The following is a 25,167-nucleotide window of genomic DNA, read 5'->3' on the forward strand; positions in this document are numbered from 1 at the left end:
TTTTAAAGGGTGTGTGTGAGTGTGTGATTGGCAACAGGTGTGCATGATTAGTGTTCCAGCAAGGGAGATTGTGTCTGTGTGTTGGATTGGGAGTTGTAGTCCGTGGCGAACATGTTTTTAGGCTGAGGTGTTTTTTGGGAAACGGCGTAGCGGGTTTGCTGTTATATGACAATAAGACACATTAGGGAGCAACCAATGACATGACACAGGTGGAGACCGGACTGAAACCAAAACAAACACACACGGCAATGTAACCAAAGACATAACCTGCCCTCAATAAAAAAATTATCAGATTAAGATACTGTCTTATCCAATATTCTCTGGGCAAAAAAAGTTCTTTGTCAAACACTGTTTTTGACAATAAAAGGGTCATACTATAAATTAATATTTTCATATATTTTGTATTTAATATTGGCCTCAAATAGTTTTTTGGAATAGTGTTGTTGTTACATTTGTGGTGTGACTGATGTGTTACTGATGTGTTAAATTTTTGTATCATCAGTCCATGAGCTTAACTAAACTTTGAAACGGCACAGAGTGACGAATATCAAAATTGCATACATTCGTATTCAGACCCCAGGTGCTACTACAGACAGTTGCATGGAAGTTGTATGCACAGGGTGGAGTTTGCTGAAAAAATTGTTCATGCGTGATTCTAACCCTGACCTCACCCTGTAATGCAACTTTGAATATGAACTTTCCCTTGATAAATAGACATATCTTTTGAGCTTAAATTGCCAACTCTGTATATGGCCCTATGTGTCTTATCTATCATCCCTGAAATTCAACCAAGTAGGATAAGATTTTTAAAAATTTTATGTACACTAAATGATGCTCACCTGTCTAAGTCCCAGATTTTGGTCACTCCCTGGCAGAGGTATCCCTTGCAAGTGTTGACCATTTGATTAGTAACCTTCACAAAGATGGAGGTCATATGCTCAGAAGTATTGTAGGAATGGGACACATTTTGGATCAGAAGAATGCTGTTCAGTAAACTAGGAATATGCACCAACATATTCTTCTGAAAAAGCAACAGAAATAGGTTAAAAAGGTATAAAAACCCACAACAGTATTTTACAAAGAAGTCATTAAAATGCCAAGATATACAACTAGAAATCTGAAGTTAAGACCTCAGGGCCAGATGTACATACATGAGGAGGTGCAGCACAAAACACTGATCACTATAACTGTGTCTGAGGAAGCCTACTTATGTCCTTTGCAAGAGTTGCAAAGGACATAAGTCCTTTGGACAAAAGATGACATGCAGGCTAAGCAAGAAAGAGATGTATAAATTGCACTAAGGTTTTTTTTTGTTTCTTTCTTTGTTTTTTAATGAAGTTTCCCACATCAAAACAAGCAACCAAAGTGTAGGGCTGATATGCCAATTGGTTTTACTCTAATAAAAAGAGTACAGGCTGTCACAAAAGTGCTGTTTAGTGTGTTGTATTTCTTCAACAATTGTGAGGAATTTGACATACCAGTTATTGGTGTACATGCTGTGACTAGGGTTGCCATAGCACACATCTGCACACAAGCTTCCGGTGAAGAAGCAGTATTAAAAAAGTGTTTTTTTAAATACTTCTTTCACACGTGTCTTAAATAGTGTTGTATTATTACACATTTTGCCATAAGCAAATAGTGATTATGAGAATAATTTTTTTAAAGAAATATTGTATATACATATACATATATATATATATATATTTATATATATATATATATATATATATATATATAAATTTTATGTAGTGCACTGAACAGAACTGTAACATTTTTCACTTCACTTTTTGTGCCAACTTCCTACTTTCGTGCCAAATTCCTACTGAAAAGTGGGAAGGAAAGAAGTGCCCAATAACTCCCATTTACGCTCGTACATCAGTTTCTTACATAACTCGCAAAGCTTTTTGCACTGAATGCATCCTAATTAAGCCTAAAAATTGGGTGAAAACAGCTTAATACATTTGGCCCTCAGTGTGATTTTCTATATCTTAAAGAATTACAAAACTTATTTACATGATTAATATAATTTACATAATAGTTGTAGTATTGCTAATAAGAATTTACAGATTTGAAACTTACCGGGGTGCATTTTCCAAGTGTCTTGAAGAATTTTTCTAATGTGTATAGATATTTCACAGTATCTTTGGCTTCATTAGCTACAAATGTGACATTTTCATCCTACATAAAATAACTCTGTATTACAAACCCCTTAATTTCTGTTCAATTTTATATTTAAAAATAAACATAATCTGTGCAATGATTATGTGAACAAACCATTTCTTTCCATTTACTCAGGGTCTTCGACTTTGCCACCTGCAGAACTCCAATAACTTTCTTCACTTGGGGTCGTTTTATTTCATCCAAAATACTGTCAACACAACATATTCAAGTAATGTTATATAACTTTTAAAATCCTATCAAAAATCTGCAGTAGGTTAATTTATACCACCATAGTTTCACATTGCTGAAATTTGTGGATTTATACCATCAAGTACTTAAAGGTGTAATAGTTGATTTTAAAAAATCCTTACATGGAAAATAGGCAGAAGATTACCAAAAATAATGGTTTAACCATGGCCTAAAGACAAGTGTATTATGGTCCTGAAAAAACCTGCAAAACTGCAAATGCATTTCACTCCAGACCAGAAGATTTGTATGGGTCTCATGTCAGTAATTTTACAGACACTGCTCAGTGCCCCTTCGCTCTATCCCCACTGCAGCTTGTTGGGAAAGAAAAACATGGCCAAAGGCTGTGTGGAGCTCCCAGTGCAGCCAGATAATTCTTGTGTTAGCAAAAATCATGTTTTGCTTTGATGAAAAATGTCTGGGTTATGCATGTAACCCTGTTCCCTTTCAAAGGGAACTTGACGTTGCGTGTGCTCAATGCTGTGGGAACGAGAATACCCACTCAGTCATGCTGAGGGCATGGCCTGTTCAAAAAGATCTGAGCCCAAGGGTCACTGCAAGACACTTGAGCCGGGGCAGAATGTATATCCAGGCTGAAATATCGAATGAATGTGTGCGGCATAGACCACCCCGCCGCAGCAGACACATCCTGTAAGGATACCCCTTTGGACAAAGCCTTCGAGGAGGCGACACCCCTAGTGGAATGAGCCCTTATGCCCAGACGCGTAGTTGAGACCTCGCACCTCATAAGCGATAGATTGCTTCCACTATCCAATTAGAGATGCGCTGCTTTGACACAGCATCACCTCTACTGACGCCACCAAAGCAGACCAGCAACTGCTCCGACTTACACCACTGGCCAGAGCAGTGGACATAAATACAGAGAGCCCTTACTGGACACAGTGGGTGCAACTTCCCTTGTTCCGGTGTAAGGAACAAAGGAGGGCAGAAAGCCTGCAACACTACTGGCTGGGTAGCAGATGTAGGCACTTTAGGAATATAATCTGGCCCAGGATACAGGAAGGCCTTGACTAATCCAGGGGTAAAATCAAGGCAGGAAGGGGCAACAGAGAGAGCTTGTAGATCTCCTACTTGTTTGAGAGATATCAGGGCCAGCAGAAGAGCTACCTTTAGTGTCAGAAACTTCTCAGCTGACTCTAAGGGCTCAAATGGGGCACTTGACAGATCTTCCAGGACCACAGAAAGGTCCCAGGAAGGTATGTGTGGTCTGCAGATGGGCCTCAGCCGCCTGACACCAAGCATAAACCTCGAAGTTAGAGGATATTTCCCCACAGGGGCTTCATCAATAGGGGCGTGGCTGGCCAAAATGATGCCCATGTAGACCCTGATTGTAGAAGGAGCCAACCCTGCTGAGAAATGTCCTTGTAAGAACTTCAGGACTGTAGTTATTGTACGGTACACTGGGTCTAGCTGACGTTCCTCACACCATGAGACAAAACGTTGCCACTTGCGCGCATACAATTTCCTCATGCAGGGCGCTCTAGCGTTCAACATGGTCTCTACAACCTCAGTTGTGAGACCAGAATCTATGAGCTAGTGCCCCTCAGGGGTCAGACCCACAGTTTCCATAGTTCCGGCTGAGGGTGATAAATCAGCCCTCCGGCTTGAGACAGTAGATCCCTGCAAATGGGAATCTCCAAAGGAGTGCCGTCTAGCAGGGATATTATCTCTGAGAACCATATTCAAGCTGACCAATAAGGTGGCAAACTCTCGCTAGAACTTGTGGGAGCAGAGCGATCAGGGGGAAAAAGCATATAGATGTGACCTCGGCCACATGTGCACCATGGCATCCAGCCCTAATAGTGTGGGAGAAGTAAGGGCGAACCACAGCGGACAGTGTGTTGTCTCCTCGGAGGTGAACACATCCACTTCCTCTTGGTGGAACCTCCGCCATATGGACTCAACCACTTGTGGATGGAGCCACCAATCCCTGGGTCTCAGCCCCTGCCTCAACAGGATGTCTGCCCCCACATTCTAGTTGCCCAGAATGTGCATTGCACTCACTGACAAAAACTTTCCCTCTGCCTAGAGAAGAATTAGTTGCGCCTGCCTGAACAGGGGGCACGAACACAATCCTCCCTGGTGGTCAATATAGGAGACCACCGGTGACCTCTCAATTGAGGAAGAAAGAATTTCAGTGCTAAAAATATGGCCCACATTTCTAGCTGATTTATTTGGCACTCCAAACGAGGGCCGATCCAGATACCGTGAGCTGGACAGCTGTCTAAAACCACACCCCAGCCCGTGAGGGAGGTGTCTGTCATTACCATTTTGCGATAAGGAGACACCCCTAGAGTATGACCCAAGGCTAGAAACCAGGGACAAATTCTCAGAGCACGTAGGCATCGCCACGTGACACTGATTACTTTCAGAGATTTTGTCCTCGGACGAAACCCCCAACTTTTCAGCCACCACTGAAACTGTCTCCTGTGCAATAGGCTCAACGGTATGACGTTGGCTGCTGCTGCCATAAGCCCCAAGAGTCTCTCGTAGAGACTAGAGGGAATGCAGAGATTCAGATTTATCTTGCTTGGCCCTAAGCATGTTGGTGATAGAAACACCCTCATCGTAGTAGAAGCCTTATAACCTCTAGAAATGTTGTCCTCTGCACTGGAGAAAGCATATTTTTCTGAGGTTCAACCTGAACCCCAAGCACTTCATGTGGGTGAGGACAACATCTCTATATTGAATCGCCAGTTACCTGAATCATGCTAGAATTAACCAGTCGTCCATGTAGTTTAGTACATGGATGGCCTGGAGTTGCAATGGCGCCAGAATGACATCCATGCACTTTGTGAAGGTGCGAGGGGATAAAGCTAGCCCAAAGGGAAGAACCCGATATTGTTATGCGTCGCCTCCAAACGCAAACCTCAGGAACCTCCTGTGACTGGGCAATATTTCTATGTGGAAATATGCATCTTTTAGATCTATCATTACAAACCAGTCCTCAAACTGATTTTGTGGAATGATAAGTTTGGGCGTCAGCATCTTGAACCTGTATGTCCGAACAGTACAGTTCAGATGACGCAAATCTAAAATTGGCCTCATACTCCCATCTTTTTTCATGGACCAGGAAATAATGGCTGTCAAATCCTCCTTCCCTCGGGGAACATGTTCTATGGCCCCTTTGTCCAAGAGGACTTACTTCTTTACTTCCTTACTTCCTCTGTCTTAATTTGATTTGTGTTTACTTCGAGTATGACTTTAGTTGGATTAAGGTCATTAAAAATAGCTGTTTACATGCTAGTTATTTAACCAGAATATTGTCTTAATCGGGTTAATATTGGATTGTTGTTGTCCATGTAAACGTACTGACTATCTTAATCAAGCGGCCGAATTAACTCAAACAAAAATTACATAATAAACAAATTTTGATCACCTACCTGTTAAAGGTGCTCATTCGTTTTTTCCAGTGCTCCAGTTCCACCGAAGGCCCGATGTTATCTGCCTCTTTCCTCATCTGTTCACTCTCAGTGAGCACCTGCTCTATCTGTTTGGTCCAGTGCAACAGCACCACCTCCAGACTTTCTACCAGCTCAGAGTTACTTGCTAAGGATGACATACATGAAGGATATACACAACTATACATTTTTATATTAATTGGAAACTTAATTTTCTTTAAAAAATTATCTAAAATTATCTAAAATAGTTATGCTACCATCTTCCAATATTCTCTTTATAAAAGGTAAGGACTGACAGTATTGACAGGTAACAGATTTAGATTTTTCAGAGAGGGTTGATGAATGCTATAGGAAACTCTTGCAAAACAGTTAAAAATCCCCTCCTCTTGGTGTCAAGAGTTTATCTTCATTTTAGCATTAGGTTTCACAAAATCACATACAGTATACATATTAATTAGAATTTATGAATACAAACAATTGGGCCTCACTTATAATTTTTTAGTAAAGTTGTGTGTAAACGTTTGGGTAAGACAAACCGAAACAGATTCCACCAGACAAAACTTTTGGTTTTCCTCATACTTGCGAGTGTTTGCCATGTTAATGAATGCGAATTACTCATTACGTGCAATGCATGTTCTCAACACTGCTTATTTGCATTTAGAGACACCCAGAAAACGCCATAAAATGTAAAGCACACAGAGAGCTAGAAATATGAAAGGACTACTAAATGAAAAAAATCTAGGTTGATAAATGAGGCCCACTGTTTTCAGATTATCATGAAAAGGAGGTACACAAATATATCTAGCAGAGATGGGCACTCGAGCTTGCGACTCTAGTCCGAGTCACAATTAAGTCGCATAAAAATAGACTTGACTTGCAACTCATCCTTTATGACTCCCAAACTGACTTGGACTCATCAAAAGTAACATGTGGACAATACATTTTTCCATGATTAGCCGGATATGGTTTGTGTGAAAGTTACAGAAAAATAATTTTTATTTGCACGTCTTGCACATCTGTGAGGGCACCATTAATGCAGAAAGATATGTACACATTTTGGAGCAACATATGCTGTCATCCAGAGCAGGACAACACCAAACCAAATTCTACCCAGATTACAAGCGCATGGTTGCGTAAACAGAGTACGGGTAGTAGCATGGCCTGCCTGCAGTCCCGACCTGTCTGCAGTCCTGACCAACTGAGAATGTGTGGCGCATTATGAAGTGCAAAATTAGGCAACAAAGGCCCCCGTACATTTGCGCAGCTGAAGAAATGCATAATGGATGAATGGGGAAACAATCCACTCGCTAAACTTAACTAACTGGTGCCTTCAGTGCCCAAACGTTTACATTAAATTACAGCATTTGGCAGACGCCCTCATCCAGAGCGACTTACAATTATCTCATTTATACAACTGAGCAGTTGAGGGTTAGGGGCCTTGCTCAAGGGCCCAAAAGTGGCAGCTTGGCAGTGCTGGGATTTGAACTCTCACCCTTCCGATCAGAAGTCTAACATCTTAATCGCTGAGCTACCATTTCCCGTTTAATAAGTGTTATTAAAAGAAAATGTTACATAGTGGTAAACAGTCACCTGTCCCAACTTTTTTGGAGTGTGTTGCAGTCACCAGATTTTAAATGAGTATATTTTCAAGAATAAATAAAATCCACAAAATAAAACATCAAATAAGGTTTTAATAATGTGTTTTCGGTCCGTGTACTTTTGAGTCCAATAATTTTTTCTTTTTTAATCCATAAATGAAAGACGATAAATGAACGGTTGTTGTATTTTTAAAACGCAATGTTGTATACCAAATTTTGAAAAATAAATATTGATATATTATCATATTTTTGTTTATGAATTTTTGCACCTTTATTAAACATTTAAAACATTCACAAATTAGTATGGAAAAGAAAATATTTTACCGGTTTTCTAAGGCCAAAATAGAACCCAGAAATAATGTTTTTCCCAATGTTGAATGAGAAGAGCCATGTCTCTGGAACCATACAGAGAGGTGATTTCTGGCATGATTTTAAAACACAAAATAAACACGGACATTGCAGAGCACCTGTCTCAACTTGGTGTTAGGCGAGGAGTGTAAGATGATTTTGTGTCAGTCATTGTCTGAGACGGGACGTTTCTGACACTCAGCTGGAGATTGCTGTATCAACAGCAGTACAAGAAATAAGTAATAAAATATAATGCAATTTTAACATAATATGTACGTTAAAATATGTGACTTGTGGTGTTATCTTGACAAAGCTGTATGCATCACGGTTCTAGGATCCAGTCATTGTCATTTACAGGTGGACCGTGGGCGGGACAGATCCCTACCAAATGCAACTCTCATGAATTGAATTAATTAATTACAGGAAATCATTATCCAGAAGTTTAAAATATGTAGCTAACTGTATATCAGCAGTGAATGCTTTTGGGACATCTTTTTCTCATGATACGGTATGCATGGCTACATTTTAATGTTTTCGCTTTGATTCTTATAAATCATTTTTAGTGCAAAGAAAATATTTCCATGTGAATAATGATCATTGATGTGTAATTGACTCAGAAGATGGCTTAACAACATACACTGTCGGACAGCAGGCTTAAACAGATCCGATTACACAGTAGCCTACTGTAGCGCACACAGGTGCTGCCAGTGTTGTGCAGCACACTGTACATCGCACATCTTATTTTGATCACAATGACTGTTAAATGAAGTAGCAAAGATCTGCTTCTGACTCTGCTTAAAAACCACTGCTTGAACCAGTGCCGCTGAGAACTGATATAGGCTTATAGTCTGCTGTAGCCCATATTGTGTTCCAATTAATTTGTTCCACCACTCTAGGCAGGACCAATCCACGGTCGTATGTTGATAACCGGTTATTTGGCGACAAGGGGAAATCAAACTATTATCATTATTATTAATCCTTATTAGTCTATATACAACAAAACAACACTGAAAAATCCCAGGCATGTTACTAAAATAGTATTATTAATACACACACCACTAAATTGCTGCTACCGCAACATTTGAACTAGCGACCTGTAAGTTGGCATTACATCTGTTGCCTACCAGGCCTACTGCTATTAACAAATACTGGACAAATAATTCAAACATGATTGTAATTCTTGTATAATTTCCCCCATACCCTACCATGCTGCTTATACAGGACACAAACTCAATTTAGACCAAAACGAAAAGCTGGACATATCTGGAGTTACACACAGTAATTGATGGCTATAGCAGAAAGATCATGGGTGGAATAACCACTATTTATGTAGAAGTGTAATATATATATATACATATACATACACACACACACACACACACGTATACATGTATACATATGTATGTATGTATGTATGTGTGTGTATATATTTCCATCATGAGGTGTATAAATTTTTGGTCAAGATCTTGTACTGACAATGCAAGAGTCGAGCAATCTGTAAAGTCTACTCCAGCACATCCCAAAGACTTTCAATGAATTTAAGGTCTGGACTTAGATGTGCCAATTCATGTGTGAAAATGATTCTTCATGCTGCCTTCCAACCATTCTTTCACAATTTGAGCCTGATGAATCTTGGCTTTGTCATCCTAGAATATGGCCATGATACGTCTTCCTACATGGTTGTTTAAGAAATGAAAAGCTACACACGATGGTGTGTTTTAAAATTAAGGTTAAAAGAACTTTAACATATGCTGGAAACATAATAATCACAGCAATAATGATCCCGTCATAGACTCTTAAGTATTTGCCTATTTAAATCCAAAGTGTGTGTATTTTATTTATTTATTTATTTATTAGGAATGCACCGAATGTTCGGCAACCGAAATTATTCGGCCGAAAATAGCAAAAAAAAAAAGCATTTTCGGTGTTCGGCCGAATAAGTGAAAAGGCCGAATAAATTTGACCGAACAATGACGTTTTTGATGACGCGACCAAATAGCCTAGCAACCAGAGTGAGACGCGCTAATGTCACAACCTCGATGAGGGGGCGCGCACACGCACGAGCTACGTGCACAAGCCACGTGCTCTTCGGATGTTTACTGTGGACACGTGGGTTTGTTTTGTTTCTGTTCCGGAGTATTCTGTCATGTCGCGAGACACAAGGGAGTAGAGTACGGAAGCAGGTAAAGACGTATTTATTTAAGGGAACATAACATTAACAACGTATCTAACTATACTATATCTACTATAATACTCCGCGAGGTGTACAGGGACGCGAGCGGTATATGTCCACAATATAATCAGCCGTATAGAACCGAATAGAACCATTTTTTGCACTCTTGTCAATGTACTTTTTATGCACTTTTTTGTTGTAGGCTACAGAGTGTTCCATTCTGTCAGCAGTCAGTTATAGGCGTAACATAGGCGCAACATTCAAGGGGGGTTCAAAGATGACCACATAAAAATATTTTTATTTTACTCATTTATTTATTTAAAGTCATATTGTGCCTTGTTGGTAGCCTATGCCTGCTGGAATGAAAAAAATGTTCAGTGTTAAATAAATATTTTGAAATTGTAGTTTTCGTAATTGATTTTTTTCTTTGAAAAGTAAGACAAAATAGCAAAAAGCACATTTTGACTATATAATTTATGCAATGGTGAAAAAAAATGGCAAAATAAATGCAAAAAAGCAGGAAAAACGTGTTCGGTATTCGGCTTCGGCTTCGGCCAAGAATTTTCATTTCGGTGCATCCCTAATAATATATTATATATATATATATATATATATATATATATATATATATATATATATATACACACATACATATACACACACACACACACACACACACGCACAGTTGCGGTCAGAAGTACTTACAGTGATCATGAACATGAATGTCATGGCAATATTGGTGAACTGAATTTTCAAATAAAATTTTTGCTTTTTTTTTTTAATTTCTTTGCATTTTCCATACTGTCCCAAAATTTTTGTATTTGCGGTTGTGTGTGTGTGTGTATGTATGTATATAGAGATACATACATACGTACATACATATACATATACATACATACATACATACATACATACATACATACATACATACATACATATACACACACACACACACACACACACACACACACACATATATAGAGAGAGAGAGACAGAGCGAGAGAGAGAGCAAGAGCGAGCTACCAAAAGTGGTCCAAGGAAGGACAACCGGTGAATGGGAGACAGGGTCATGCGTGCCCAAGGCTCATTGATGGGCCTGGGGAGCAAAGGTTAGCCTGTCTGGTCCAGTTCCACAGAAAAGCTACTGTAGCACAAATTGCTGAAAAATGCTGGATTTGACAGACAGGTGTCAGAATACAGTGTATTGCAGCTTGCTGTGTATGGGTAGCTGCAGACCGGTCAGAGTGCCCATGCTGGCCCCTGTTCACCACCAAAAGCACCTACATTGGACCATGGAGCACTGGAAGAAGGTGGCCTGGTCTGATGAATAACATTTTGTTGTACATTATGCAGACAGCCGGATGCATATGCGTTACTTACCTTACTGAAGAGATGGCACCAGGATGCACTATGAGAAGAAGATAAGCCGGCAGAGGCAGTGTGATGCTCTGGGCAATATTCTGCTGAGAAACCTTGGGTCCTGGCATTCATATGGCGGTTACTTAATAATAATAATAATAATAATAATAATAATAATAATTCCTTACATTTATATAGCGCTTTTCTAGACACTCGGAGTGCTTTACATTGTATGGGGGAAATTTCCTCGACCACCACCAGTGTGTAGCATCCACCAGGATGATGCGACAGCAGCCATAGTGCATCAGAATGCCCACCACATACCAGATCTTGGTGGAGAGGAGAGAGTGATGTAGCCAATTCAGGGATGGAGATTATTAGGGGGCCATGATAGATAAGGGCCAATGGAGGAATTTCGCCAGGACACCGGGGTTACACCCCTACTCTTCATGAGAAGTGTCCACAGACACTTTTTAATGACCACAGAGAGTCAAGACCTCATCTCATCCAAAAGATGGTGCTGTTTTTACAGTATAGTGTACCCATCACTATTCTGGGGCATTAGGGCCTACACAGACCACAGGGAGAGCACCCCCTGCTGGCCTCCATAAATATCACTTCTATCAGCAACCTTATTTTTCTCCAGTAGGTCTCCCATCCAGGTACTGGCCAGGTTCAATTCTGTTTAGCTTCAGTGGGACACCAGGCCAGAGATGCAGGGTGATATGGCTCTGGCACATACCACCTAACTAAACATTTTTGCAGACCAAGTAAATCCCTTCATGGCAACAGTATTCCCTAACGGCAGTGGCCCATTTCAGCAAGATAATGCACCCTGTCATATTGCAAAAATTGTTCAGGAATGGTTTGAGGAACATGACAAAGAGTTCAAGGTGTTGACTTGCCCTCCAAATTCCCCAGATCTCAACCCGATTGAGAATCTGTGGGATGTTCTGGACAACAAGTCCGATCCATGAAGGCCCACTTTGCAACTTACAGGACTTAAAGGATCTGCTGCTAACATCTTGGTGCCAGATACCATAGCAGGTCATTTATTTATTGTGGAAAATGATCAGGAATGGAACCCTCAACCCTAGCGGTGTGAGGCAAACGTGCTAACCACTAAGACACCATGCCCCCTAGTATCTCAAATAATCACTCTTTAAAACTGTGGTGAGCAAAAAAGCATCTCGGAACACAGGCAACAGCAAATCTTGAGGTGAATGGGCTACAACAGCAGAAGACCATATTGGATTCCAATTCTGTTCCACTCCTCTCAGCCAAGTACAGGAATTTGAGGCTACAGTGGGCACAGTCTCACTAAAATAGGATAGTTGTAGATTAGGAAAAAAAATCACCTGGTCTTTTTTCAGTTTTCAACTGTCCAGTTTAAGTGAGACTGTGCCCACTGTATCCTGAGATTCTTGTTCTTGGCTGACAGGAGTATGGAGACAAAAAGTTTTAAAAGATGTCAGGACCAAAAATAGCTATTGTTATGTTGGACCATAATGTTCCTTTATGTGTGTAAAAATGAGCAGTAGACTTTTTAATGTCTCAAGTTGCATTTTTTAATATATTTTTTCAGACTTTTCTTTTATGAAAAGAAGTGTTATAAAAATTACACTTGGGCCCTTGAGCAAGGCCCTTAACCTTCAATTGCTACCTCAAAGTTGTATTTTTAAAAAATGACATCAATGTAAGTCTCTCTGGATAAGGATGTCTGCCAAATGTCATAAATGTAAATGTAAAAATATTTCTAAAAACACAGTTGCATCTTACATACAACTGTTGATATAAATGTGTTTTTTGCCTTTACTGTGAACAATACTGTCCTTTATCATTACTATACTCCTTGTGTAGATTCTGCTGACTTAGGAGTTGACTGAAAGACTTGAATTTAATTACTTGTGACTTGACTTTGACTCTAGGGTAAAGTCTTGATTTGGAGTTGCATTTACTTACTTGTGAACATATCTGATTCTTAGTATAGCATAGTGCAAGCTAATGCAAGCTCTTGAGCAATGACCTTGTTATAATCTATATCTATTTTTGAATGATAATCCTTAGTTGTTTTTTTTTACCTGCATTGATGTAATCTGCTGGTTCCTGAAGGTGCCCGAGTTCTGAAACAGATGTCATGTTGTCAAGCTGAAACCTGTCGTCCAAGTTTTTGCTGGCTGAGGATAGACTGCAGACGAATTTGTCAATGGAGAGCAGGAATTCCTGAACATGAGAGTCCCTCTGACCCTCTTTCATGACTCCCCAGTCCTGGAATGGAGGGTGACCAAAAAATTGATAGTATAACTTTGAATAATATATTTACTTATAAATTATCATTGAGTCAAAGGAAAATTAAATGAAAGAAAATTGTTTTTGGAATTGAGGGAAATTTTTAGAGACATAATTCGTATGACTTAGAAGACTCTTAGTGACACTTATGAAATGCAGCCCTACTCAATCTAATGGATCATATCTTCAAAGTCTGTGCATTAAATACCTCTTGTGACCTGAGTGCAGGATATGTGACTTGAGTAAAAAACCTCTCTAGACTGTGTAAAAAGTTTCCATTGGTGCAATCCAGCATTCCAAAATTCACCTCCTGCAGAGCAAATTTATTCTGAATGACAGGGGAACAATACAACTTTTCAAAATTACCATTTCATTGCCATTAAGGGTTCCACTAACCTGTGATACATTAGTAGTTGTTATGGCCTTGTCGGTGTTCCGGAGAAAAAACAAACAAAAGCCACTCAGTCTCTGTAGGAGATTTTAAGTCATTGTCAGAGATAACAAAGCCCCATAGCAACATAATGCAAATAGTGACAAAATTATTATCTAGTTATCACAAATGTTTTGTGATGAAAGAGCTTAGCAACATAAATAGTATTTTATACATGCATTTGAAATACAAAATCTAAGGATTTAAGTTTTATAAGGATTTTCTATTATGTATAGTTGTATTTTCATAAGAGTTGCTCTATGACGTCATGTAAACTGAATCTGGTGAATTTTAGAGAACCAAAGCTGTTTAAAGGCTAATAATTTGCCATAAAATGTAGACATAAAGACAGTATCTCCTCAAGGGTGGACAAATGCCAGACTTTACTCAAACACAGATAAAGCTATAACTGTGAGGGGTGAAACAAAATTGAATTGATGGATTTGATTTAAAAAAAAAAAGTTATTAACCACATAATTTAGTAAAATAGCACTGCACTGATTGACATTATTTCTCACTATGTTCTAATTCATAAAAAAAATAAATAAATAAACTACAGAAGGGTGGAAGTAACAAATATCTGTTAAAAAAAGAAAGGGAATAGAAAAGCATGTGAATTACAAAACATGATAATTCACATTTTTTCATTGCTTTTTATGAGAGTATTTTATATATATTTGCTGCTTCCAGCCTTCTGTGTAGCCACCTTACATATTACTGGTAGTTTTGTAGCATGAACGTAGCTTATATTTTATTAGATCTGTGGTTAGCACGTTCGCCTCACACCTCCAGGGTTGGGGGTTCAATTCCCACCGTGGCCCTGTGTGTGCGGAGTTTGCACGTTCTCCCCGTGCTGCGGGGGTTTCCTCCAGGTACTCCGGTGAGAAAAATGCAGTGCCAATCATATATTTTTATTTTTAAAAAAATAAAAAAAGACAACTGTGTCACACTCCTGTCTAATTTGTGTGTTTGCTCTTTTTGCGTTTACCATCAAATAATCTGAAAATTTGTTAATTGGAAACTGTAGGGCCTACCAAGTGATTGTTTATTGTATGCCATCAGTTTGCAACATAATTTAGTAAATAATGCTCTATAATGTGGTGGCTTATTTTTACACACATATGCATATTTCCAAATGTATCCATATTCACATTGTGACGCAACAGAATAAAACACTGAGTAGTATGAATAAATAAATAGTTGACATGACTTTCTATAAGATGTGGGCATTGGGACTAGGATCCCACTGAACCCAACACAGGAGCAAAGGGTTTTTACTCAAGCAGCAGTCAGTCCGGATGCCCATTCTTTGTATGCCACTTGATAAATCCAAGATAAGATGACATACACCAGACTTACTAGATTATTTCAGATCAATGGAGATATGGCCCAAATAGCCAAATTCAATTTTTCAAATGCACCTGAGAATTCAATAAGATATGCAGCACAGTTCAATGTCCATTTTAATAGCCTTATTAAAAACATTTTTAAAATGTCATTAGTCTCCATATCTGGAGAGACCTATGAATGCTACACGACCTGTAAGATCCTTCATGAGTAATCATGGGTAAACTTTCTTTAGACAAATTAACCAACCATGGAAAGCTTTAATTATGAGGACCTGCAATAACAATTGTGATAGCAAAACAATGATTCTAAATGCCTGCTAAATAAGCCTGCACCTGAGCAGGTGTGGGTTTACGGACTTGCTGTCTTCATAACTACTCTGACAACAGCTTCAGAGAATGACAAAATCCAGTATTATGTCAAATTGTCAACAATGCAATCCAGCTAACTCAGAAGCCCACAAATAAAGAACAGGCCTCAGTTTTTCACCTTGCTAATTTCTTTACCAAGTTAGAGTAAATCAGGCAATTATAGGTGGTACTGCTGTGAAGTGTTTCTGGAACAAAGGTAATTTTTCATTATCTAGATGAACTCAGCATGAACCAAAATTGGACAAGTACTTTTCACTGTGTTTTGGGTGAGATTACATGTTAGGATGACATCTATTTATCTGGGAATTATTAAGTAATCTTGGATATAACCACCAGTTTAAGTTGTTTATTAATATGCCTTCCTACTTTTATTCTTCTTTTGCTACAGATATACTGGTTGGTCGCAGATTTGTGCCATGCATGCACAGTACATGCAAGTGCAAATTCAGGCTGATCTTTGAAGTTGGCACCCAATGAAATTAAATAATCACCAAAACTATGCCATTCGTTTGTGTTGTTTTGTGCTGCAAAAATGTACATTTGTGCTGGTTTGGTGTTTGAGCTAGGGTTTTTTTTGGCTGTGTGACATCACTCTCCACTCCCCATGTTGCTCAAATCACTCCAAATCTGTGCCATTCATTTGTGCTCAGTTTGTGCTGGTTTGTGCCATTAAAACAAACACTAATTATTTCCCTTCGTTAGATATAACAAGAATGTTTTCGGTAGTGGTAACATCACGCTCCACCTCATTGTGTTTTAATCGTACAAAACCGATTCGTTTGGAGCGATTTGGACGGCATGTGGTGGAGAGTGACGTCAGTGCCCAAATTATATTTGTTATTTTTAATTAAGGGAAATAGATACAATGTTCATTTTAATGGCACAAACCATTTGAATGGCCAGGTAACCATTTGAAAGGTTGTTGTTGACAAGTACCAAATTGAAAAATAGAACAATTGGGGGTTTTTTTTCTATTTCATTACCCACAAAGAGAAAAAAAGATTCTCTATTTCTACCTCTGCATTGCCACTTGTAATGAACAATCTTTTCTGCCCAGACACTGCACTCTGAGAGTCCATACAGGAGGATAAGTTTCCATGGGAATGAATGCAAGTCTGGAACAAAACACATATTAGGTTCTGTTTTCATTAGTTTTAGAATATGTGTCTTGTACTTTTGGCTAAAGTAGGAAATAAAGTATTTACCAACTGCACTTCTTGATAGTAGAAAAGCAATTTTCTGGATCCATAGGCTGAAAAGAAATCCTCAATCATGCTGAACTGTAAGGATACAACATGTTATTGCATTAATTACGGTATTGTGTTTTCTAAGATTCTAAAACAAATAAGCAGGAATAAAGAATAAAAAAGAAGAAAATAAAGTGAAGTTAATTAACGAGACAGTTAGACGTGTTACAAATGATATATTTAATTCAAAGAGATATGCCCTAACAACATGGCAAATGAATGGTTAGCCCACCTTATCATCAGAAATAAGGGCCTCTTCTACTTCCGTCACTCCCAGGCTGATCCTATCCGCAATCTTTACAATGAGATACTTGTGTCTGTTGTCTAGCATGGCTCTGCGCTCATCCTTCAAATCTCTAGCCTGTTTAACCATCTCCTTCCTTGCTTCATTAGATAGTACCACAGAGTATTTTCGAGCCACCTGAGAATGAATGAATGAATGAATGAATGAATGAATGACTGAACCCAGCAGAGTTGTACTGTAGTTTACATCAGTGTGCAGTTACAATGCATCATGTCCAGGAATTAATTCAGCAATGTCAAATCTTTGACACTCACTGCAGTTATAGCTGTGGGGGAGGAGATGCCTGTTTGAGTGGATTTAATCTTTGAAGCCCCTATTTTTCTATGTCCACTGACACCTATCAGACATAAAAAAAAACCCCACAAATGAGTACAATGATACTCGCTTTGACACACACACACGCTCAATTATTGAATCAGAATTTGCAAACACACAAATAAAAAATATTTTTGATTATACAGGTGCTCTCAAAAAAGTAGAATATTGTGGAAGAGTTATTTTTTTCCGTAATTTAATTTGATATATATTCATTCTAGGTTCATTACACATAAAGTGAAATATTTCAATTTCATTTTTTTGTTTTAATCTTGATGATTACAGCTTACAGCTCATGGAAATCAAAAATCCAATATCTTAAAATATTAGAATAAAGAATTTATAATACAGAAATGTCGACCTTCTGAAAAGTATGTTAATTTATGCACTCAATACTTGGTCAGAGCTCCTTTTGCATGAAATTACTACATCAATGTGGCATTACTTACCAATGCGGTAGATACTTAATTTTTTTTTTTTTAAATGTCAGAACTTTAAAATGTCAATATCTGAACACTGAAATAAAACTGAATTTCAAGGAGGCTAATTAAAAATAAATAAATGCAGACATGTGGTTTTTAAACCCAATATATTTAAACATAATGAATTTAATAATCTTTACTTTTCAGTGGCTTTAAATTTCATTTTAATTACATTTTTTAAATATTAAATTAGTCTTTGTTACTTTTAAACTTTGTCACATAAAACAGCATTTGAGGGTTGAAAACACACAGTGATCCAGCATACAGTTTAGCATCTTGTTTTGAACATTTTGTGTTTTATATGGAGACAATTAATTATGTTGCAAAAATTGTAATTGTAGAAGCTGATCTGAGCATACAATTTGTACTTCTATTCTCAATGTGAGAACTTACAATTTATTTTATGAGAAATTATAAAAAAAGAAGTGTACTTTTATTTCCAGTGTAAGAACTTGTACAAATAGATATTTTTATGGTATTTATGTTATGCTCACATTCTCAGACAGGTTCTATAAGGTTTCAAGTTTTGCAACATAACTAGCACCATAGTTTTAGATGTACCTTTTTCAACTGTGCTTGATACAGCAGGTCACCAGTGAGACCCGGTGACCTGCTGATCTGCAAAATTTCCAGCCCAACAACATCTCAAAAAACACAAAAGACTTAAAATTATAGGACAAAAAAATTAACTACTGGAAAATGGAGACACATTTCTCTTCTTTTTTTAGCCTTTGCATGGGAAACAAGGTCAACTTGGTGCACATACATTTCTGATGTGCAGATATTATCTGCTCCATAATCCCCATTTTCCTTGCCCAAAATTTGCAATATATCTTAAAATTGAAATGTACATTGTCTACATCATAGACACACTGTCTGCACTTAAGACTTTGCCTTTTTTTGCCCCACTTTTACTGTGATGATAACATAAAAACTAAAATCATGATTGTTTTCATGATCATTTTTCAGGCACAATCTACCATTGCACAACATTTAGAAAGGAGAATAAATCAGTGTATTAGTTAATTTTATATTATATACCTGGATGGGTATTGATAAGTGGTGGTTTTACTTCCTCCAAATCATATGATGGGTTTGAGGCTGGACCATCTGGACTCCTCATTTCATTTGTAACAGACATTACTGTTTCCATCCTCTTGAATTCTTGAGCTCCAGACTCAGAGACTCTCTTTGGGGCTACACCAGACCCTTCCACTGCTTTATCGTCATTTTCCATTGTAAGTGATTCTTCTTCTTCATTTACCTTTACGAGAACCTTGCCTACTGTGTTAATGTCCAGATAATGCTGAAAAAAAATAATTCCTTCAGGACATTCAGACATTCAAAGTTATTAAGGGTCAAGGTCATAATCTTATTCAGAAGTACAAATTATTAAAATGAAGTCATAGAAAAAACACAATACTATATGCTATAGAGAATATATTTCAGAGGACTATGGACAATTAAAATGCAAATTGAAAAAATACCTTTCGTATACCTATGAGTACCGTCTTGAAGCACAACAGGTCTGTACATAGGGAGCCTGGATTCAGCTGATATCACTCAGGCAAAGTTTGACTATTTCCATAGTAACTGCTTAGGGTCAATTATTGCCTAGTCAAGTGAAAGAATGAAACTACAACACCACAACAATAGTATTTGTTTGATAAGTTTAAGTATTGTATTACAGTATTGTTGCCTATGTATCAACTATTTTATGTCTATTATGTTATGTTTGTTATATATACACACAATATATACAGGTGGGTAGAGTAGACAAAAATTTTACTCAAGTACAAGTAAAAGTATTTATAAAAATAATTACTCAAGTAACAGTAAAAGTAATAATGTTAATAATTACTTGAGTAAGAGTAATAAAGTATCCAATGAGAAGACTACTCAAGTAGCAAGTTACTAGTTACTTCGGAGCTGATTAAAATGAAGGGCAAATCCTGAATCTCAGACTACATGGAGAATTGTAAGTCACATCTCTCCTTGAAAGTCTGTCTGTTCTGTTTATTTGATATACCTGGGTTCAAGATGAAGCAGCATGTTCCAGTCCTGGGATGGGTACAGTAGCACAGAACCTGTCATTTTCAACACAAAAGCTCTCTCTCTCTCTCTCTCTCTCTTTCTCTCTCACACACACACACACACCAAAAAACAAACATTTTCCCAATGGTTGACTGTTGTTAACAACACAAACTAGTCAGCATCTGCATTTAAACAAGACAATAAAGAACAAAAGAACAGACAATGAACAGAACAGAAGAGAAAGTGTGTGTAGAGAGAGTGAGTATTCGTGGGTGTTAGTATGTTTGTGTGTGCGTGTGTGCGCACGTGTGTGCACGGACATGTGTGTGCGTACGTGCGTGCGCATGTGTGTGTGCAGAATGCTAATCCACGCTAGCTTCTTCCCCCTTTCCAGGACTGAGCCACTAAAAAAGTGAGTGATTGTTGACCACTGCAGCGACCTCAGTATATGTGATATAAACTAATTATTAAAACTACATATGTTCATTAACATTTAACAGTAACAGAGGAATGCCACTGAATGTAGTGAAGTAAAAGTACATTTCAGTGATTAAAAATTAACTTGAGTAAGAGTATGGCCAGTTAAACCTACTCTTAAAAGTTTTTTTTTTTTTCAAAAAGTTACTCGAGTAAATATAATGAAGTAAATGTAGCACTTTACTACCCACCTACAAATACATATTATTTATATATATATATATATATATATATATATATATATATATATATATATATATATATATATATATATATATACACACACACACACATACACACACACAGTAGAATATGTGGCTTTTCTTGCCATTAATAAAACAAAATATCCATGATACAATTTTGAAATCCTCAAGGTGTTGACTAGCTACATAAATGTTTGTATTATATTCTTTTGTCGAAAATGACCGAAAACCATGTTTTAATGCCATGTTTGATAACTTGCCATTAAAACTAACTAAAAGTCTCTGCATTCTAAGTAGTAGGCTTAAGTATCTACTCATGCAATCATTATACTGGTATACGGCTTTTGTCATTGTAGAATTTGACAGATCTAGGTCAAAGGTCATCACAAATTCCCATAGCAGCGTTCCAAAATCTAGTAAAAAAAAAAAAAGCCTTTCTTAAAGAGTGGAGGAAATTATAAAAGCAAATGAATTGATCAGTTATACTTTTATTTACAATAAGTGCATTAGACATAAGAGGTCTAATATTTAGCAGACCTAGATTCAGATGCATTCAGTATGATCTAATTTTATGTTAATTAAGTTACCCAAGAGCAGAACATCTGATGCAAAAAGAAGTCTCCATGAACCCCAATAATTTCATCACAGGATCTGCTAGTAAGTCTTGCAACTGCTGGTGTCAAAGTGCATGGTTCTATAATCATAAAGAGGTTTTTTTGCATGGGAGGCATACCAGGAAAAAGCCTTTGCAAGGCCTTTTTGAATAATTTGCTCTAAACAGATAAATCAAAGATAAAGTTGACCACAGTAACAGCAGACATGTTTGGCACTGTCTAAAGACAGCTTTTCAGAAGAAGAACCTCATACCAACTGTGAAGTATACTGTTGGAAATGTTATGTTTTGGGGTTGCTTCGGTGTGTACTTACTTTTCCCACAGACGTATATCACATATATTGATATTTCTGTTGAATAAATGATTGAAAAGGCTAATTTTCCTTGTGGTTTTTTTCAAGTATATCAACTTTATTAATAGGCACTGCTTCAAAGATGATCAAATGTTTGCTTGACCAAATATGTCAAAAAAGCCAACAATTTCCATGGGGTGTATTTTATTTTCTCACATGACTGTATCTTTGAAAACCTATGCTCGCCTAAGACCCTAAGATTATTTCTCAGACCTCTCAAAATATCTGAGTAGATGGATACCTACAGTAGGGGCACTAAATTTCCCCTACAGTTGCAATCAAAATTATTCAAGTCCCATTGCAAATCAGGTTTATTGTCAAAAATTTACCGACTATTAGCTGTTTGCAATGAACAAATCAAACAAAAGCAATTGAAATAGTTCAACACAATGAACGCTTCAAGTGGTTTCCCCAAATTCAACTGAAAATGCAACTTGTAATTATAGAATTATAAGGATAATGATTTCTCCAGTCTCAAAATCATTTAACCCCCTGAATAGAATCCATCACAACAGCATAAATATGCAAAACAGGTGTTGTCTCAAGCACACCTGATTTAACTAATCAAGGGCTTCATTAGTTGTGCCAGGTGTGCTTGAGCTGGAACACATAGCTGAACTGGCTAGGGGTTTGTTGAGTGTATACTACCTGGATGGGGCAGAAAAAGGAAGCTATCAATGGCTGCAACCAGGTTTCTGAGAAGGCAGGTTGTGAAAAACCCTCAAGTGACTGCAAAATACCTGCAGCAAGACTTGGTGGCAACAGGCACTGAGGTTTCAGTGAGCACGGTAAGGCGCGTACTAAACACAGGAGGTTTCCATGGCAGAACTCCAAGTCTCCAGAACTAACAGAACCACTACTGAACCAAAAGCACAAGAAAAATGGCCTCACAGTCATATAAATAAGCCATAGAAGTTTTGGGATTCTTTTCTGTGGAGCGATGAAACAAAACTGGAACGTTTTGGCATGATGGAACAGCAGTATGACTGGAGGAAGAAGAATGAAGAAAGAACACTCTGTCCACAGTCAAGCATGGTGGTGGCTTGGTGATGCTCTCGGGCTGTTTTGCATCCTCTGGCACTGGAAACCTGTAGCATGTGGAAGGCAAGATGGATTCATTGAAGTATCAGGAAATCCTAGGAGAAAATATCATGCTGTCTGTGAGGAAGATGAAGCTTGGGCTTGATCCCAAGCTTATACCCCAATGGTCCCAAGCATACCTCAAATTCTACCAAGACTTGATTGCAGAAGAAGTCATGGAAGATTCTACAGGGCCATCACAGTCACCTGACTTGAACCCCAACGAAAATCTCTGGTGGGATTTGAAGAAGGCGGTTGCAGCACGCAAAACCCAAGAATATTACTGAACTGGAGGCCATTGCTCATGAGGAATGGGCTAAGATTTCTTGGGAACACTGCCAGAAGCTTGTGTCTGGCTATGCATCTCATTTGCAGCAGATCATAACAGCAAAAGGGTGTTCTACTAAGTACTAAAGATGTTTGCCATTAGAGCTGCAACAACTAATCAATAAAATTGTAAATAATCGATTATGAAAATCGTTGTCAATGAATCTCATTATTGATTAGTTGGTCTGCACGCGGCACGGGATACATTTACTCATTACATTACTTCTGTTCAGAAAACACGCTTCGGAGAGTAAATACTAAAGTTGTGTCCCAAATGAAGTACTATACACTTACACTATGCACTGTATTCTCTACCGTCTAGTGTCTGAATTTTAGAAAGGTAGTATCGTCTCAAATGGAACACTAGCGGTTTTTTTACTACCCAGAAGTATAAGCTGGTTCCTAGTCGATGGCGAATGACGTCATACGCATGTAATGTGACGCCGCTTGCTTTAGCAGAATACACAGAGTGAACGACAATGACTTTCTTCAGTTTACTGTTTATATACTTAGTTTATTTTATATATAAGAATTTATGCACTATTTTTTATGGATGCACAAAAAGCACTGAATTAAACTACAGTCCTAAATTAATAATATATATTCTGGTGTGTGTCTGAGTGTATTGGGTTCTTTTCAGTCTTACATAATTGGATAAACAGTTGTGTAAAGTTTTAGTCTGAAGTTTATACCTGTAATACTCAGTTTGTGGATTTTATTTTAAATTTTGACACCCCGCCATCTGATTAATCAAAAAATAATCGGCCAACTAATCGATTATGAAAATAATTGTTAGTTGCAGCCCTACTTGCCATGAAAGTGTTGAATAATTTTGAGACTGGAGAAGTAGTATCAGTTGCGAATTTTGGGAAACCACTTGAAGCATTCGTTGTGTTTAACTATTTCAGTTGCTTTTGTTTGATTTGTTCATTGCAAACAGCTGAAAGTCTGTACATTTTGCCAATAAACCTGATTTGCAATGGGGGTTAAATAATTTTGATTGCAACTGTATGTGTGTGCTCTTGAGATTTACTGAAGTATCACAGGGAGGATTTCCCCTCCTTTGTGGGGATTCCCCTCAGGGATTTCCCCTTGGACCAGTCATGTGATGAGATACTGAGGCACTCAAATGTTCAGCCAAATGCTGCGCTGTCCCACCTTCATTTTTCAGTTATCAAAAATAGGTTATATCAAGTAATGCAGGAGACTCAAACCAAAAAATGACCCAAACAAATGAAACAAACAAAAAAAATGTACCTGATAGTGGAGTTTCTGGGAGAAGGCACAACTGGACCTATAGCAAAGTCCTGCTACTCAGATGGCCACTCCTTGTGGCCTCCATTCAAAGACTTGGGCTGGTTGCTAAAGAGTGTCAGGATGATGTAGGCACCACAGCCTGAAAAAGGGTGGACCAAACATCAGGCCACAAGTAATGTACACAATGTAAATTGAAAAAAAAAAAACCCAGAAATTATTCATAGTCTTCTGAAGCCATAAAATAAGATTATGTGAATAACAAAGAGAAATTTAAGTTATTTACTTAAAATCTTGAACTCATTTCTAATGTGTCATCAATTGTGCTGTTCCTCCTGCAACATTCAAAGAAAGAATCATGCCAGATTTAAACAAGAAGAGGTTTTTATAAAGTTATTGTATGGTGTTAGAAGACTTAGTATATAGACCACCGAACATAGAATAAGTAAAAGAAAGATATCATAAGCAGTATGGACCTTTTTTGGAGCTTGACTGCCACGGTTGCAAAACATAATGGTTTTTGTTGGGTAGATTTTTTCTTTCAGTTGACAAACAGGGCAGTGTTATTACTTATCAAATCCTTCTTTGTAAAATAATCTAATACCCTGATTTTGCTCTTAGAAAGAATATTTACTCATCAGATGATGAGCCTCATGATACCCCCACAAAAAAAAAAAAATTATTAACAAAGAAAAAGTTCCACCTGCACCAAAAGCCCCGCCTGCCATCATCAAG

The 25,167-nt window shown here is 37.8% G+C and overlaps 1 protein-coding gene across 1 annotated transcript in view; it reads right to left on the bottom strand.

Moving 5' to 3' along the window:
• dnah5l (dynein, axonemal, heavy chain 5 like) overlaps nt 1-20,694 on the bottom strand; it is a 311,233-nt gene extending 290,539 nt beyond the window's left edge. Inside the window, exons 1-14 of the mRNA XM_053621829.1 lie at nt 20,121-20,694; nt 19,579-19,727; nt 19,133-19,414; nt 17,549-17,631; nt 17,223-17,411; nt 16,949-17,023; nt 16,760-16,858; nt 13,992-14,063; nt 13,804-13,905; nt 13,388-13,574; nt 5,811-5,976; nt 2,275-2,368; nt 2,080-2,178; nt 840-1,021 (exon numbers count right to left, since the gene is read on the bottom strand). Of these exons, the coding sequence (XP_053477804.1) occupies nt 840-1,021; nt 2,080-2,178; nt 2,275-2,368; nt 5,811-5,976; nt 13,388-13,574; nt 13,804-13,905; nt 13,992-14,063; nt 16,760-16,858; nt 16,949-17,023; nt 17,223-17,411; nt 17,549-17,631; nt 19,133-19,414; nt 19,579-19,627 (1,679 nt within the window). The 5' untranslated portion in view covers nt 19,628-19,727; nt 20,121-20,694. The remainder of the gene's footprint in view (nt 1-839; nt 1,022-2,079; nt 2,179-2,274; nt 2,369-5,810; nt 5,977-13,387; nt 13,575-13,803; nt 13,906-13,991; nt 14,064-16,759; nt 16,859-16,948; nt 17,024-17,222; nt 17,412-17,548; nt 17,632-19,132; nt 19,415-19,578; nt 19,728-20,120) is intronic.
• Nucleotides 20,695-25,167: the final 4,473 nt, after the last annotated feature.

Source organism: Ictalurus furcatus, chromosome 1 (genome assembly GCF_023375685.1).
Source record: "Ictalurus furcatus strain D&B chromosome 1, Billie_1.0, whole genome shotgun sequence".
In the NCBI taxonomy this organism is placed as follows: Eukaryota; Metazoa; Chordata; class Actinopteri; order Siluriformes; family Ictaluridae; genus Ictalurus; species Ictalurus furcatus.